At 34.1% G+C, this 17,817-nt stretch overlaps 1 protein-coding gene across 4 annotated transcripts in view; it reads left to right on the top strand.

The window, feature by feature from the left end:
• milt (trafficking kinesin-binding protein milt) overlaps positions 1–17,817 on the top strand; it is a 49,602-nt gene that overhangs the window by 25,162 nt on the left and 6,623 nt on the right. Inside the window, exon 1 of one of the 4 annotated variants that reach the window (XM_018505221.1) lies at positions 2,401–3,307. The exons of 2 other annotated variants lie outside the window; for them this stretch is intronic. In XM_018505221.1, coding sequence (XP_018360723.1) covers positions 2,818–3,307 — 490 coding nt within the window. In that variant the 5' untranslated portion in view covers positions 2,401–2,817. Of the gene's footprint in view, positions 1–2,400; positions 3,308–13,780; positions 14,167–17,817 lie in introns of those variants that run through there. One more of the 4 variants, XM_018505243.1, reaches the window with a different exon arrangement.

Below are 17,817 nucleotides of genomic sequence, written 5' to 3'. Positions count from 1 at the left end.
ATTACTACTTATTTAAATAACTTTTGATCCAGATGGTCAATTGTTTCTATTTTTTTTGTATTATTATTAAATGAAATTTAGAATAGTCTGTAATTTTTTCAAGTGGTTCTTAACATATTACATTTGCCTTACAACCTCCTTAATCGCATACACACCGGGCTTGTTTGTGCATAATTTCGTTCAGTGCAGCATCTGCCTTGAAAGCGGATTCGTTCGTGTTCTCCCCTTCGTGCTTTCTTTCTGTCCATGAATTCGTGCGTCGCGCAGTGAAATCGTTTCGGAAACAAATTTATCATCGAAAACTGACGCCTTCGAGCGGCGAAAGCGCCGAAACGAGACGATCTTGTCGATTTAGGGCGATCGATCTTCCAAGCCGAAAATTATTGCAAAAGGAGATCGCCCGATATCATTCATTACCAAGTAGACTCGGTTGAATATATAATGCTTATTTCTCTTTGCAATTGTAGTTTTTAAGTACATCCGTTCGGTCACTAATGCCCGGAACCTTTTTACTTTCACGAATATTAACGAGATCTTTCCAATCGCAAATTATTTTATATCATGTAATTATTTGATGTTTTTAGAAAAACATAAATTATCTCGATTATAAGATTGGAAACTACTTTACATTTGATGTAAACAGAGCAAGAATTTCCTTTAGTAACCGAAAATAATTTAATACAAATAAGCGAAGAAGACCATACTCGGTCAAACGGTCGAAAGAACGATTAGTTACAGATCTGAAAATGATTTTATTTGGCCGTCAAAATAATTACGTCGGAACCTAAAGCATGACGAGCAGTGCTGCAGAAAGTTTTAACATTCTAACAACTAATTTGAGCATCTTACATAATTATTTGAATGGTTCAACAAAATTATTTTCAGATCTGTTGCCAACTAAATTTTTTAATACTTTAGTAAGATCGTCCTTTCCGTAGGGTTTTGATGTCTAATAATATTTTTGTGTGAATTTCTAATTCAAGCAAACTGCACACCAATTACACACATTTGTCGGTTTTATAAAACAGTCCTAAACCGAAAATAGAGTACATAGTCGGAGTAAAATGATTTAAATTTGAATGAAAATAAAGAATGTTTTAAAAATATCTTTAACGTGCACGCTCGTATGCTTTGAGTTAAATATACCGGAATAATCGATTGTTAAAAAGGTTCTTGGACCGTTAGATTAACCCGAATAAGTGTTTTCCGACATACATAGACCTTGATACATTCCGTGTACAACTTTCAATCAGTGACTCGAGATAACTCCGATTATTTACAGTGCGATGCTCCGATTCGATAAACTCGGGTTTGCTTCATTTTACATTCGTCACAGTGCAGCCAAGAGAACCTTTCTTTCTTACCTACTTACTATTTCGATAGACGATATCATTGCAGTAACGCTGCAAACTATACCGCTCGCATAGCATGACCAGCAATGTATTATTTAATAAATCAAGTTTGATTTTGTTATACAAATTGAATTATGAACATTCTTAATTCATAAATTGATTACCTTTATTACCGTCCTTTGAGAAGAAGGCTCTCGCTATTAAGCTTATTCGTTTCCTCACGACCAACTTCCGACCATATATCAAATTTGTAAATAACCATTAATTGCTCGTATTGCTTATTGAGCAAATTTCTAATTCGTTCTGATTAATCCTCATAAATTGAGTAAACATTTAGTCTTATCGCATTACGGTGTCGCGTATATCAAACATTAAATATGGTATCTTAATGTTTTCGAAGAAACATTTTAATTGAATGAAATAAAAAAATTATATACGATAAACAATTTCACATTTATTACATTATCTTATAGATAAAATTTAAAGGATATATATAATAATTATAGGACTCTTGAGATATTCAAATATTTAAAGGAAAACATAAAAGGCAAATAAGAGTCAAACGTAGTTAGTGGAGCACAAAATTAAATTTTGAATATATGATTTAATTTGCGCTTCACTAATTGCGTGTGACTCTTATTTGTTCTTTACGTTTTCCTTTGAATTTTTGAATAAAATTTACATATTTTCTAAATATTTATATTTTAACAATGTTGATTTATCTATACATATTTAAAAATTAATTCTTACTCTTTCTTTTATATTTTTGTTTAGAATATTCCGGTTTTTTTTTTTTTAAGTATCGTCGCGGAATTTAGAACGTATTTCTTTTAATTTTTGATAGTTCCCGGAAAGAAAAACAACTGACATGCCATAAATCATTACATTTCCTGATTCGCGATCGAGTTGAGCAACCGCCAGCACCAACGATTAAAAAGTGCAACAGTTATGAGGAAAGTGCAATTTATGTTATACGTATACATATTTGTGTGGATTCCAGGATAAGTTCTTATGTGTCATTGAGAGATTAAAACTGTTTTCTCGACATAATAATAATAATAATAATAATACCTACTTGTGGAATACGATAACAAATATCGAACAATAAGCGAAAAATTCTCGAAAATATAAAAAATTTTATTATCACACGAACGCATGCTAAATTATTAATTAACTCTCGACATTATCCAAACAAAGAATCTGATTATAAACAATAGTGTAAAATACGAAACTTTCTAATTAAAAAACGACGATAAAAGAAAGTGTATCAGCGATTATACTTTTTGGACATAAATATATTGAATAATATATCATGAGACGATATTAAAAAGATTAATGGAGTGACAAAAGATATCGAGGTGGCAAGATTGAAAGATTAATTGAGATAACTTCCATTTCGTATTGAGCTTGCTATTCAAGAGAGCTTGCAATACCCAACTCTTGTGGGCAGGATCATGTCAAGGTCATGAACAGCAGTTCGACTCCCCTTCGCGCGAACAGCGACGCATCCCCGAGTCCTCTACATTCGCCTATTTATCAACAAGATGAAGCTGTCCCATCGACTTCGAGAGGGAGAAATGTCAGTTCTATTATCACTCACACCTTTGATAGTCTCGCGTTGGACGTTTCATACGCCGGTCTTGGTGCAAGTGGAAATGATCTCGTTGATTCCGGTAGCACACGAACGATATTGAACACTTCGTTGCGAGAGAATGCATCTAATCTACCACAATTCTGGGAGGACATCGGGGTGGTCGAGTATCTCGAGAGGAGACTCGGTCCGTCCGACGAGAGCACGCCGGAGGAACGCGTCGCGACGCTCCGAGAAGTCCTCGCCGAGAGGACGGACATCCACGAGGGCGATGGTAATCTCTCGGACTTCCTCTTCCACGTGGCGCGAACCAAACACGGCAAGATCTACATAAGGGTTATTCGGACTCTGCTGTTGAATAGAGGTAAATGCTAATTCGGATTATATAACTAATCTATCACTAGGAAAAGAATCTGGTTGAAGGACAAATCAGAATTTTCTGGTTGAATCTATTATGATTCTATTTGAAGTAACCAGAATTCTGATTGATGTGATCAGTATCTTTTGGTTCATTCATTTTCAATCAGAAATTTTTCTCAGTGATTGGTTGCAGTTTTAATGCTCATCGTATATCACGATATATCACACATTTTTTATTGAAGAATTCTAGTATATCCGAATCTCTGTCCGTGTTTCGATATACACTGTCAGTACTGAAGAAAATCTATGTAGTGTATGTAACATATGAGCCCCATAGAGTTCCAGTCCTAACAATGTATATTGGAATACGATCTCTGTAGATTTCTTACTGTACATATCCCCAATATCCGTATCTTCCGATGACGCATAGATAAACAAACAACAATTTATTTCCAGAAAAGCGTTCTTATTTCTCTCAAGGTATACGTTGTAGCGTTTCGCTCACGACAAGATATATATTATCGATGTACTTATCGATAAAATGGTTCGAGATGTTACCATGTTTCTTGTTACATTAAAAAAATTGTGTTATATCCAAGTTGAAGATTTTATACATAAAAGATATATGTTTCATAATATTAAGCTTTTCCTTCCACTATTATGATTTAATTAATGTATATGTGCACAAAAATGAAGGAGGCGGCTTTTTCGACTTTATATAAAAAACAAAAAAAATTAAAGTATTAATTATTTTTTATATATAGAGCTGACACTTGACGATAATATCTGTTTAATATGAAAGATCTATATGTAGGTACATATAAGCTTGTACATATAAGTTTATATGTACAAAATAAAGTGGCCGCCTTGTTAGCACATGTACGAACAATACCGTAATTGGAACTAATTATAAGATTAAAGTCTAGGAAAAAAGATTATCTAAAAAAAAATTTATAAATGTAAATAGAGAGATGTAGTTAGAAGGATGAGTAGGTATTTTCGAGAAGGGGGGTGCAAAGTCTTATTACAAAATTTGTATCATGATGTGTGAATCAGTTTGATTAATCATAAGTATTATTCGTAATTTAACAGTGTATTACTGCCTATTAATTAAAATTAATATCCAATCGTCCAGTATTACGCAATTATTTCATCCTTGATCTTAGTGCGCGAAGGTAAACGTCAGAGAATACACATAACTCATTAATCAATCCTTGAATCAGTATGCGGCTTACGCTGCATATGAGGTGGGGCTTTGTGGTGTTCTGGGTTCGGATGTCCTAGAGCGACATCCGAACGACAGACGAACAACGTGTGCTTTACAATTCATAATATGCCGGTGATCGCAAGGATATACGCGATTGCGAAGATTTTGGGGAACAAGTTGTCGCTTCTACTGGACAAGATGCCCGAGATATCGGAAGATGCTTTAATGTTATCACGAGAACAAATGGTCGTTTATTGCAAGAACCTGGAGAAGATTGAGCACAAGCAGGCATGGATCATTGGAATCGTCGAAAGCAACGATCTCAAAGCGCATGTGATAAAGAAACCGCAAGTAATCGAGGTGCATGCTACAGATAACGGTGTTTTCCTATGGTAAATGGCTAAAGGATATCGCAACACAACGTAGGATATCACTTGTTAAGGATGAAAGGCCGAGGAGGAGACCCTCACACATGATTACAGTCGGGCAATTTTAACGGCACTTTACGATACATTCTTTATGGAGACAGATATGTTTTCTAGATTTACTTATGTGATAATACAATAACAGATTAACTTTAAAATACATGATAAATTGATTAATAATCATGTTGCTAGCCTTTTAAAACTCCTTTTTTTAAATATGTACTTTAAACATAAGTTTAAACCAATAGAATTTTATTAATTTTATTTTTAATTTTTTTTTAAATATGCAAAAATAATCTTCATATTTAATATTTATTCACGACAGTAAAATGGATGATAATTTCATGGAAGATACTTTTTTGCGAAAATAGGGCTTACTGAACTTACTATAGTTTTAATCACTGTATATCAACGCATATTATTTTACGCAATTATTTCAATTATGTCAATTAAGGAGCGGTAAAACTCGACCACTCGCATCAATGACATTTTATATCGCACTTAATAGAGGTGCAGCTAACAAAAGTTTACAGTTAACAAAGTATTATCATATCTTTACGCTTCACCTTTCCGGTTCTCTGGTCATGGGAAATTCGTGAACTCGTATCGTACATTTATGCCCGTCTATCTTTTTATCTCTTCTCACAATTAACTTCTTACATGGCATTTTGCACGCGAATCGTGTAGTGCGAGTTCCTTGACACCTGTCGCTTGGCATCTTAATTATAGTGTATGATCTTGCGTAGCCGAGAAGTTGATTTACATTTATTTTGCCGCTGAAATATCTTAAATACCTCTTTAAAACATGATTTCACCTAATTTGAGATACTTCTGATAGTACGTAAATAAAAATGTAAAAGTATGAGTATCAGAAAGTTAATTTTAGCGCGAAGATACATTAATGCAGAATAATATTTATATCGTAAAATAAGGTTTTACGAATAAAAACAATTTTAATGTTAAAAAACATAAAAAGCTAACGCTCGATGTTTTTCCGAAATTATTATATAATCTTTCCATGGAAATATACCAAATTAATTACAAACGTTTCGACACATTTATCGTGTCATCTTCAGTGTAACGTTCAAATATACTTTTAAAAAATTGACGATAATATAAATCCTATATTAAAATTGGCGTGTCACATTTTTTTGAAGCCTCTTTTCAAAGGGGTGTTGAAGTACTCTGATTTCGATGTGGATTCGTATTCGGGGATCGCTCGTTTAATATAATAATGTAAGATGATCATGGTCATCCAGCATAAGAGTCCATAACATGTATTAGAGAAAAAAATTAGATTAGAATCCATATGTTGACATAGTAATCATTTTGGTTCATTTTGATTTAACTAACATTTCTATAATTTTATTTTTGACATGTAATTGAAATTAACTCACTAGAGAACAGGTAAAGTTTCACAATAACTTAATGTGATTACAATTAATTATAGAAATTTGGACTCTTATGCTGGATGTCCACGAGCACCTTACATTGTTATATTAATTATATTAACAATGGAATGAAGATGTATCCAGAAGCGAATTCGCAATGATTTAATGAAAATAGAGGAATAGAATAATTTTCACAATGCGCGATCAAGAATGAAGGAAGACGTATCTAGCAGTGAATTCGCAAGTATTCAACGGAAGTAGGAAGTACACTAAAACAATGCGATCAGCAGCGATAAATTAATTCTGACTAATTTAGGAGTAATGTAAAATTTATACTTATTTATATTATCGTCAATTTTTTAAATGTATATTTTAATGTTACACTGAAGATGACACGATAAATGTGTCGAAACGTTTGTAATTAATTTAGTATATTTCCGAAAAATTATATAATAATTTCGCAAAAACATCCAGCGTCTCTCTCGTTGGCTCTTCAACATTAAAATATTTATATCTTTCCTATGATTTTGCACAATTAATTTTATTTCACAATTAGTAGTATAAATCTTTTGCATATTAAGATATACTATCTACACTTTTTTCTCGACTCGTAATTCTTTAGGCATTTCGTAACTTCGTTTACACTCGCAAGTAATATTTCTCTTTTTATTTGCGATTTTAGAAAGAGCTAGTAGAAACAGCAGTCAACTAAATATTTAAAAAATATTAATCTGCTGCCTGGCGAGGAGAGTTGTTTTCCCACTGGAAAGTTGTTTGACGACGAAACTAATAGGAAAAAGAAAAAAAAAATACGTGTCCCCGTGGCATTTCCCTCGTACACGCAAACGAATTCATCGTATTCTGTATTGCCGCCTGCGAGGTATCGTACGAAAATTCAACCTCGTGGCGACCTCGAACTATCGGTGTTAGCGCACTTCGAAAGAAATGTAACGCTTCGCGCGCAAAATTATTCGACACGCTCGAACGGGACCGATTGGATCCGCGCGACTTTCAAGGAGAGCCAGCGTCGGCCGTGAAAACGTGGATTTCCACGGTGTGTTATCCCGTTGATGCAGCGGGAGGCGTCACTTCCTTGGGCCACTTCCAAACATGCGTTTACGTGCGCTCAGCTTCCGCGATAGGGGGCAATTTTGCAACATTTGCCATCGCACAGGATACGACGCGCACAATAGGTGGCATTATTGATCCCGACTTGATACGCTAATCCGTAACGTTATTCTTCTCATTCTTAACTCGTAATTGGAGGATTTCCACGATTATGATATAATTTAGTATCGCGTTTTAGTCTTGAGAGATCCCTCGGCTGAGGTTGACGTGTTTCCGCTCTGAGTCAAATGTTGCATCATTGCTGAAATTTTTTATTAAGTGAGATTAATTTTTTGCATTGTATTACGCAAACCTCGCATCGGTCGCTCAAAGAAAGAAGTATCTTATTTCTCGAAAGACGCGATCCGACATTCGCGAGATATACTAACAGCCGTTGAAATTCAGCTAAAGTTTATATTTACACTATTCTATTTTTTTACCTATATTCGTTTTTGCGCTACTAGCTCGATGACAGATATTTATTGTATTGTTCACATCAATACAGCGATGCAATAAACCGTCGAATTGGTTTATTCGTAGAAAGGTCAGACTGTCATATCGCTTTCTAAATGCAGCTTCCCTTTAATGCTACTGCGACCATTCCGTTTTCCCTTTTATTGCATCTGTCTTAAGTCTACTTTAAAAAATCTACAATTTACATCAGAATTCAAAATTCTGTTTATAATTCAATTCAATATTTTTTTTTATATTTTGTATTTTACAGAAAATAATTGAATCAGGACATGAAATATACATTAAAATAATAACTTATTTCAAGATCTTAGATAATGTTTCAAAATGCTAATACGCGGTTCAGCTGTGGTAATTAAAGTCGATTCTTATATTTAGGACCGTCTTAAGATATTATAAGTCAATCGCAAAGTCGTATTAGTATTTTAAGACTTAAATGTAAGACCTATGAATAGATTGTCTCAATATAGGTGAATGGATTGTGACTGGTCATAAGTTGTCCAAAACAGGTTTTACATGTGTATAAGATTGAATGTATATAATACAATTTATTAATGTTATATTCAATTGACTTTTTTGCATATTTTCTTAAGATAAATATCATTAGAATATATTAATCGAAAATAATCATTAAAAAAGCGGAAAAAGAGAAAGAAAAAAAAATAGAAACTCTCACGGGAATTACGTTTTTAAGTGAAATGCATATTTATAAAACCAAGAGTGACGAAGCGGAAGCTATTAAAATAGGAGGCGACCCGAGGTTGTTAATTAAGTTCCGAGCAATGCGTCAAGGTCGTGTCGGAGTGCATCGGGGTGCATCGGGGTTGAGAGGCGGCTTCCTTTATAGTTGGCGGGGTTGCGCGCGCGCATCCGGCCGTTCCATTCCGTGGTGTCCGATGTTCCCGTTCCACGTTCCGTCCGGACGGCTCTTAAGATGGCGCATCGATCCTATCGCGTGACGTTTCGTCAGCTGCGATATCTCGTGCGCGCACAGGACGACGTCTCATCGCGGAGGATCATTCTTACGGCTCGAGATCGGCGCGAACGCGCAGAAACGGGAAAACAGAACTCGATGCGCCATCACATCGTCGCAAAAGCACGCGTGCCAGCACTAGGGTGAATCCACAAAACGTGACGTGACGTCACGTCCCCCCGCGGCCCGCCCGTCCGCAGCCGGCTTTGCCCTCCTCTCGGCTCGCCTCGCCTTGCCTCGCCTCTGCGGCGGATTAACGCGTTGAATGGTAAATATCGACATGACAATAATTGCACGCACACCGTCGGGCATGAATTAACATCACCGGACGACGAATCGCAACTGCGCGTCGACGATCGACGCGCAAGAGTTTAGTCGCGCGTCATCGCAAGTCGCAACCAGGCTAGACGTTTCGTCGTGTCTCTCTTTTTTTCTCTTACCACTCCGTTACTCTCTTTCTCTCTCTAGCTTTAGCATTGCGGATATATTATTACGTGCTCGAGTTGTCTAAACGCTCTTAATAATTCATCATTTTATTTGACACTTGGTTGTATATGTTATGAGAGAGAAAAATCGCAGTTTAATGGAAAATGTGTACTTGCGGTATAAACATTCTTATTATTTATACGCATAATTTTTACACGATTTTTAATACTTAATTACGTTTAATATTCAGCTTAATATTCTTGAGTATAATTGAATAAACTTATTTGTTTATCCACTAGTATGTTATATTATTCTCCTGTAGTTTTATTTGTTATATTATTTTGTGATTTATGATATTATATATAGGCATTAAAAGTTGTTATATTGCATTCCAAGTACGATTCCTTCGTCAGTGAACCTGGCAGTTCTCATATATAAGTCTGAAAATGACAACATTGCTTGTCATAAATTTGCGTAATGCCGATAAGAACGGCCTCGAATTAACGTCTCTTGATTACGTTAAATGCTCGTTTCATCTTTCGCACACAGAATTTAAGTTGTTGATCAGTAATAACTGCAAATTCAATGTATCATACTCGGAGAAAAAGACATAATAGTAGCAATTATATAATTGACAACTATACAAATTTTACGTATAAACTGATGTAATAGTTGAATAAATTATTTTTTATATAAAATAGTTTATTTAATTCTCTACGTATATTAATTTTACATAAAACTTGTATAATAGAATAATCACTACTACTATGTTTTTCTTTAAGTGTACAATATATAATTAACTATTTTTACGATTTACCGATTTACCAGTTTTTTTGTTGATTTTAACGCCACAAATTTGTTAACAAAATCTTTTTCGTTGGATTACTAAATGAAAATTAACAGAATATGACTATAATATTAATATTATATTTTTACTGTTTCTCACCATGCATGAAAACATTTAACATTAATTTAACATTTTTCTAAATTTAATCATGCCTTTCTCAATTTCCAAATAACATAAAAAAATATTTGAAAAATAAAAATAGCTTGATTTGCATTTAAAAAGCTCCAATGTGTTTTGCTATTGAAATAAACGAATGTGATAAACAATGCATGCAAAAGTCGCGTATTGAAATGCATTGGTTACATTACAAACTGCAGAAATAGGACACAAAACGACAAGTGACATTGATAACAAAAGCGCTGGTTTCATAATCCGATTATTTTACAGTAGGTAGTTTGCATTCGTGCCGTAAAAAGCAGGAAACTCGAAATGACACTGATTGCCTACACAGTAATCATTAAAAAGTACGATGCATCTTTTTTCTTGATCTTAAACGTGCTCACGCGATTCAGTAGTAAAAATTATAGAGACAACGATTTGAAACAACAAATACATCTATAATAAAAATTGATAAGTTTCTTAAAATTACGCATTAAATATTTTTTACAAAATCACGTGCGTGTAGTTTTCTTTGGTTACCTTAATTTATTATTTATTATATAATGCATTAAAGGACTCGGTACAAGAAAGTGTCTTTCGATTCAATTATATAATACGATTAGTGGAATATTTTTTGAATTGTACGAAGCTTCGTAGATTGTGATTATCTGCTGCAGATACTTATGCAAGCACGGGACGAAGAAAATCAATAATTACGTCTCATCCTTTCTTCAAGGTGCTGCACACTACAAACCACAAACGTAGTGCAATCACGACTCGTTTTAGTATTTTATTCTATGCAAAATATTTTTATTGAATTTTTCTTTAAACGATTTAATAATAAAGGGATTACATAAAATGAGGATTGTTGTTACCAAATAGAATGTTGAAATAAAAATGAATGAATTATTATTACATCAAGCTTATATAACTCATATAATTCAATTATTATTGCAAGTCCATTTATAACTATATATTTTATTACTTGTTTTATTTGCGATAATTTTTTTGTTAAAACTCCCCGAGTAGAAATTGTAGACCGATCCTGATAGGGTCCAAACAAGGATACCCTGGTGCCTGATCAGGCAATGATGAGGAAATCCTACCAGGCCCTGAGGACTGATGTAACTTCCGGAACGTCTTCCGCCTGATCAGGCAGATCTTATCAGGGTCTTATAAGTAGCCCCTTTTTACGCCTTATATTTTTTAACGCAGTTCTGGTAGGGTACTAGTACGGTACTAGTAGGGTATTGATGCTAGGGTTAGATTAGGTTATAGATCTGCGTTCGGAAACATCACCCTAGCGTCTCCGTATATCGTTTTATCCTTATTTAACATTCGGTAAACAACAAGGATAAAATGATACGCGGAAGCACTTGGGTGATGTTTCTAAATTCAGTATTGATTAGGTTTTAGAAGTTTTGACTGTGTTTAAATTTAAAATTCCAAGAAATATTTTGAATTGATTATTTTATTAATCTGAAAGGATATATAACTTATATATAATGTATATATATATTATTATTTATTATATTATATGTATCAATATAATAACTAAATCAATGTATAACTTTTCCTTTTTAAAGCGTAAAAAAATAAAAATATTGATTTGCTCTTTCTATGCGCTTTTTTTGCGTTTAATTTTCGTCGGAGCAGCCGGTGTCCCTCACTTATAACTCTTGACAGTTTAACTAGACTAGAGGATAATGTAAGGACAAAGAAATCAAGTCCATGTAAGAATTACCTTAAAAAAATATTAAGAAGAGTGCCCTGATTTGCATCGAATCAGGCGCAAATCGGTAAAGCCATACTAGGGCGTACCCTACCGTTCCCTGATCAGGCTCAAGTGGAGAATTCCCGACTAGGGCATACCCTACCACTTCCTGGTCATGACCTGATCGTACATCGAGCGTACCCGATCAAATTTCTACTCGGGTCTTTATGTCAATTATAATGGAAACGGAGTATTAAAATATACAAAATTACACGAACTATGAATTATAACAAACCAGCATTTTGTAGCACAATAATAATGTAGCTTCAAAAAAGGATGAAACTGGAAATTAAACTAACAAAAGATATGATCTCTACATTATCTATTAGCGAAATGTTAAAATCAACAGAGATTAAAATCGTTACACAAGAACAATAAGAAAGAGAAAGCATGCACAGGAAATGATAACAAAAGACGTTTATCGATCACGTTTAACAACCAAAGACTACAGGTGATAGAGACATTAATTCGAATTCCGTTACGCGGAATCTGTTCATTACTTTCAAATCATTTCATTTGATTATTGGTCAATGGGAACAAAACGAATTCTCTCTTTTTAGTTACCTTTTTTTGTAATTATATATATCAACATTTTTTTAGATTTTGTTCACAATATAACTATTTCATCATAAGCTTAACTAATTTACGTGTGTACAGAGTGTCTTACAACTACTGCATTTCCTCTTAAGAACGTATTCTTGAGGTAATTTTGAGACGAAAACTAATACAAAAATGTCTAGACTACAATAGTTTTTGAATTATAGTTGCTTAAAGATAGTGTGTAATTCGAAAACTATTATAGCCTCGATATTTTCATATTAGGATTTTTGTCTTAGAATGTTCAAAAGAATTCAGAAATAATAAATAGAGGCTATAAAAGTAAAATAGTTTTTTATAAACATTTAAAGTTAGCTTATAATTCAAAACATTATTATAATCTCGACATTTTCGTATTAGGATTTTCGTCTCAAAATTACCTCAAGAATATGTCCTTAAGAGAAAATGCGGTAGTTGTGAGACATCCTTATATATTTCTCTATACAGGGTGTCCAATAATTGTTCTGATGGAGTTTAGACATGTAGAGCGGACTAAGCTGAAACGAAAAGTCCTTTACCATTTTGCAATTTTCGCAATAGTTAACAAGATATTAATTGCTCAAATTGTCGAAAATTGGTCTTCAATAATTTTTTACTCAAATACTATCAACTTTACAGAAAAACTGCAAAAGACAAAAATTGTTTATTTTCGTCTCATAGAGCTCTAAGAATTGTTTTAGAATTTTTTCAGAATTTTTTAATACCGTATTTTCTCATGTTGATAAAAATGAGAAAATGCAGTATTAAAAAATTAATAAAAAATTCTGAAAAAATTCGTAGAGTTCTATAAGAAGGAAATAAACAATTTTCATCTCTTGCAGTTTTTCTGTAAAGTTTTTTGATAGTATTTAAGTAAAAAATTATTAAAGACCAATTTTCGGCAATTTTTAGCAATTAATGTCTTGTTAACTATTGCGAAAATTGCAAGATGGTAGAGGACTTTCAGTCTCAGTTCCGCCCTACATGTCCACGAACTCTGTCAGAACAATTATCGGACACCCTGTATATACACACAATTACTACTTGCAATTTGGGTGCAGACACATTAGATGACAATTGGTTTCTTATCATGCGGTAGATCATTGATTTCTTTTTTATTCCCCACGGGAATCATCATACAATCGCGAAAGCGCGTCGGCATGAAAGACTATTTACGACAGCTCTTGGTATCGGAACTGGTCCACGGACCCCGCGTATACCCTGGAGGAGGAAACTGCGGCTCGCAAAGAGAGGACGCTGACGCCGGACGTCGTGGAGCCGGAGGAGACCGGCCGCGACCACGACGATCCGCCGGAGGATGATCCGTACGAGTACGACGATGACATCAGGCCACCGACGACTTCCGGCGAGCATCGCGACATCGACAGCGACGACGATGATGAGTGTCTATCCTTGTTCGAAGCAGCGAATTATCTCGTCTCGGGTTCCTCTGTGCCGACAACGAAAGTCAGTGCACCTTGCTGGGGATGCAAGGGCTGTACCATCGAGGGCTTGCCGTTGTTCCTCCTCGGTTCGCCATCGGAAGCATCCTGCACATGCACCTCCTGTCAGTAACCCCGTTTTGTTGTCCTGATTGATGTGTCGTTTACGTTCGCACTGCGTCAGAATTACAGCGTTAAATTGTCCGTCATTACATCGATATTATAGCTGACATTTCGATATTGAACAAAAAATCAATAATTTATAATATAATTATACATATCATGGAAATTATAATGGATTGTTTAAAAATCTTTCTCAATTTATATTTCGCGTGCATTTTCTTGATTTCTATCAGTTTCTATGATTTTTACATAAATTAAAGAAGAGGATTGTCCGTTAAATGCAAACATTTTTTACAGAAATTCTAACATATTAAACTCGTATCATGTCTTAAGGTTGACAAAGGTCTTTTCTCAGACCAATCAATTTTTGATATTTGATAGCTGATTAGCAGACATATTATAAAATTACGTAACTGTAGACTTTCTCTTGTTACTGTGATTCTTTATATTCTGGTCACTGTGATTGATGCGACGTTATGGGATATACCTTCGTAATCCGTGACGATAAAGTGACAGCACGCAAACCTACTTTTTGCATCCACAGTTTTAATTTGTATATATTTAATATTTAACGAGTCAATAATTACGTGTATCTGATACAGTGTGAACTTTTCTAAGTGGCGTCCTCGTCATCTGTCTTTTCGACGTGCATTTTTTTCACATTGTAAACGTCGTCTTATTCTCCGCTTTGAACTTTTAATACTCACCTGATCATTCGCTTTTGAAAATATTTACGTCAACAGGGATGGCTTGAAATTACACGGCTTAGATTTAAATGTAGATGGTACAGTGCACGTATGTTAGATAAGGAATATTGTATATTGACAATAAATAATGGCTTGTCTCGATAAAATTAGATAAGATATAACGAAATTATATGTAATGAGGTCATTTAATTATTTATTCTTTTTTTGCGAATATTTATTACGCACTTTATTTTTATATGCTTATTTTTGTAAGTTTTTGCAAATTTCTTTTTTATTATTACTACTATATGTGAAAATATCTTGATTTTTGTTGCACGTGTTAATGCTTTGCTTGCAGATACGCTTTTGTAAAATTTATTTTACGATCACAGTATTATTACAAAGATATTGATAACAGCATTTTAAAAGGATATTATTAGTACTCGCAAAATAAAAAAAATTTATATTTTTTTCATTAATTTGATATTGTTTCTTTTCTATGGAAGTATTGGGTAATTGACGTTTTTCCGGAAATAACCAATTTTCTTTTTACATGATGCGCGAACGAATTAACGCAGGATGCTATTTGCGTGCCTCTTCATGATTTTCCGGCATGGGAAGGTTTATCTGCATTCCGATCGTACCAGATCGACGAGTTCACGTTGTCCCTTTGTGAATAAAAAAAAGATTCGAGACTGGTTTTAAAGCTCCGTACGGAGTAACTGGCATGTCGCGGGCTAAAATATAAATTCCAGGCTACAATCCGATATTTAGTATCTTCGATAAGTAAAGGTGAAATATTTGTCATCTAAATTCACCCGATTAAAATAAACGGATTTTAATCAAGATAATGCGTCTTATTTTTAATAATATTATCTTTGATGAGTGATCAATATATTTTATTTGATTAATTAATCTCTTGCTTCGTCGGTACGTAATATGATGTAGGAAATTATCCAAGAGGTGTAGGATGATTATACTTGCTAGATGTGCAGATTAAAATAATTTAATTTGCGATAAATGCACAGTAGCGTGCAACGAAATGCAACAAAATTCCAGTAAATTCATGCGCAACAGAAAAAATATATTTATATTAATTCTAAATTATATTTTCAATTAAACCTAGAGAAATAATGGTTCAATCGTATCTGTCATGAAGGATAAAATTCCGTAGCCTTCTGAGTTAGAATAATATTTTAACTACACGGTTCGTGGTTTCTAATCGTACTGTTTTACATAAAGTAAATTATAAAAGCTATCGAAAACGCGCTATTGTATTTTGTTCTATGATAAAAATATTACAAGGTCGCAAACGATTTCATAAATCTCGATCTCACCTCCTTATATGAAACAAGTCCATTATAAAAAAAATACATACAAAGAAAACGCCTAAAAAGAAATATTGAAGTTACAAATTGACATTTGAATTTTTAAGCTCTTAAGAAATTTAAAGCTTTCAAATAGAGATTTTATATATTTTTTCTTCCTGGTTTATTTTTAATTTCTTTTTCAACATCACGCTTCGATCAGCAGGAAAATCTTTCGCCTCACGTGTCGAAGTATCCACGGAACTTTCTGCAAATTCGCTCATCGATCATCGTGGTCAATTGACCTTGAAAGTGTCTTAACGTAATTCGCTCGTGAAGATGCCGCGTCGTCATGAAGATGACGACGAGGAGTCTGTTCGAAATGCAGTGGTGGGCATCGAAGCGCCTCTCGTTTGAATTGAAAGTGCCCCATTACGTTCGTTTAGTCTCGCTTCTTCAATATTGTTACGATATAAACAAGCATCTTTTCAATAGAAAAAAATTGCAAATTCGCTCATGAACCAATTACTTTATGAAGACACCCGTGAAACATCTACCTTGTCGAAGCATATAATTTCGAATCTATTCCGTCGTCTTTTTTCACTTTTATCCACATATAAGTATTTAATATTATAACAAAATGTGAAAGGTATTTCTTTAAAAGGTAAAGATATGAAAAATACAGTACTGCGTTTATCTTATTTCTATTACTATAAAATAAAGTTATCTGAAGACACGGTAGTGTCTTAACGTTAAGACAAGCGAAGCGTCATGACGCGAGACACTGTCTTTATACTACACGGAATATTTTGTTGAAGTATCTAAAAATTTAGATTAATCTGAAAATAATTTTGTTGGACTATCAAAATAATCATGCAATACACTCAAGCTAATTGCTAGAATATCAAAACTTTTTGCAGCATTATTCATTATACTTTAATTTTCTACATAATTATTTTGATGGACCAACAAAATTATTTTCAATTCTGGATTTACAACTAAATTTACTTCAATAAAATCTGTCCTTCCGTGTATATACCGGAACTTATGATAACGGATTTAATGCGCAATTAGTCTAGTGCATCTTCTTGATAGAATAGAGCTTCCAAAACCCTATATCAAAAATTTAATGAATTGTCCCTTCAAATCTCCCTCTACAACTAACCCTCATAATGCAGAGATAAAATAATGAACGATTTAGAATTATCTGCTATCAAAATTCCAGATTTGTAAACCACAAAAACGTGAAGCTCGTCAAAACGTGAAACATCTACTTCTTCCTTCCTGAAATGGATCTCTTTCGATTTCTAAGTGCTTTCGAGTGTCTTCATTTTCTCATTCTAACTTCGTTTGCGGCGTACGAATTTATAGTAATTTATCCCAACTTAATCTATCCCCCATTCATTTTCCTATCCTATAATTGTGACTTTGAGTAGAGTTTTGGAAAGCGACCTTGGTCGTGAATGCGTCTGCGCTGGCACTTTCGATGGCCGGCCGGCGGGATGCGCCATAGCCGATCGATAGAAGGGATGCAAGACTCTTTCATGTAACGCGAGCATTCCGTCTCCACGCTTTCGCGTTCCTCTCGTTCACGTGCCATGTTTTCTCGTCAGTCTCATTAGAGTCGCATCATCTTCCGATCGCGAGACACGCGATCGTG

Source organism: Trachymyrmex cornetzi, unplaced genomic scaffold (assembly GCF_001594075.2).
Source record: "Trachymyrmex cornetzi isolate Tcor2-1 unplaced genomic scaffold, Tcor1.1 scaffold1051, whole genome shotgun sequence".
In the NCBI taxonomy this organism is placed as follows: Eukaryota; Metazoa; Arthropoda; class Insecta; order Hymenoptera; family Formicidae; genus Trachymyrmex; species Trachymyrmex cornetzi.
This window is presented reverse-complemented; position numbering and strand designations above follow the sequence as displayed.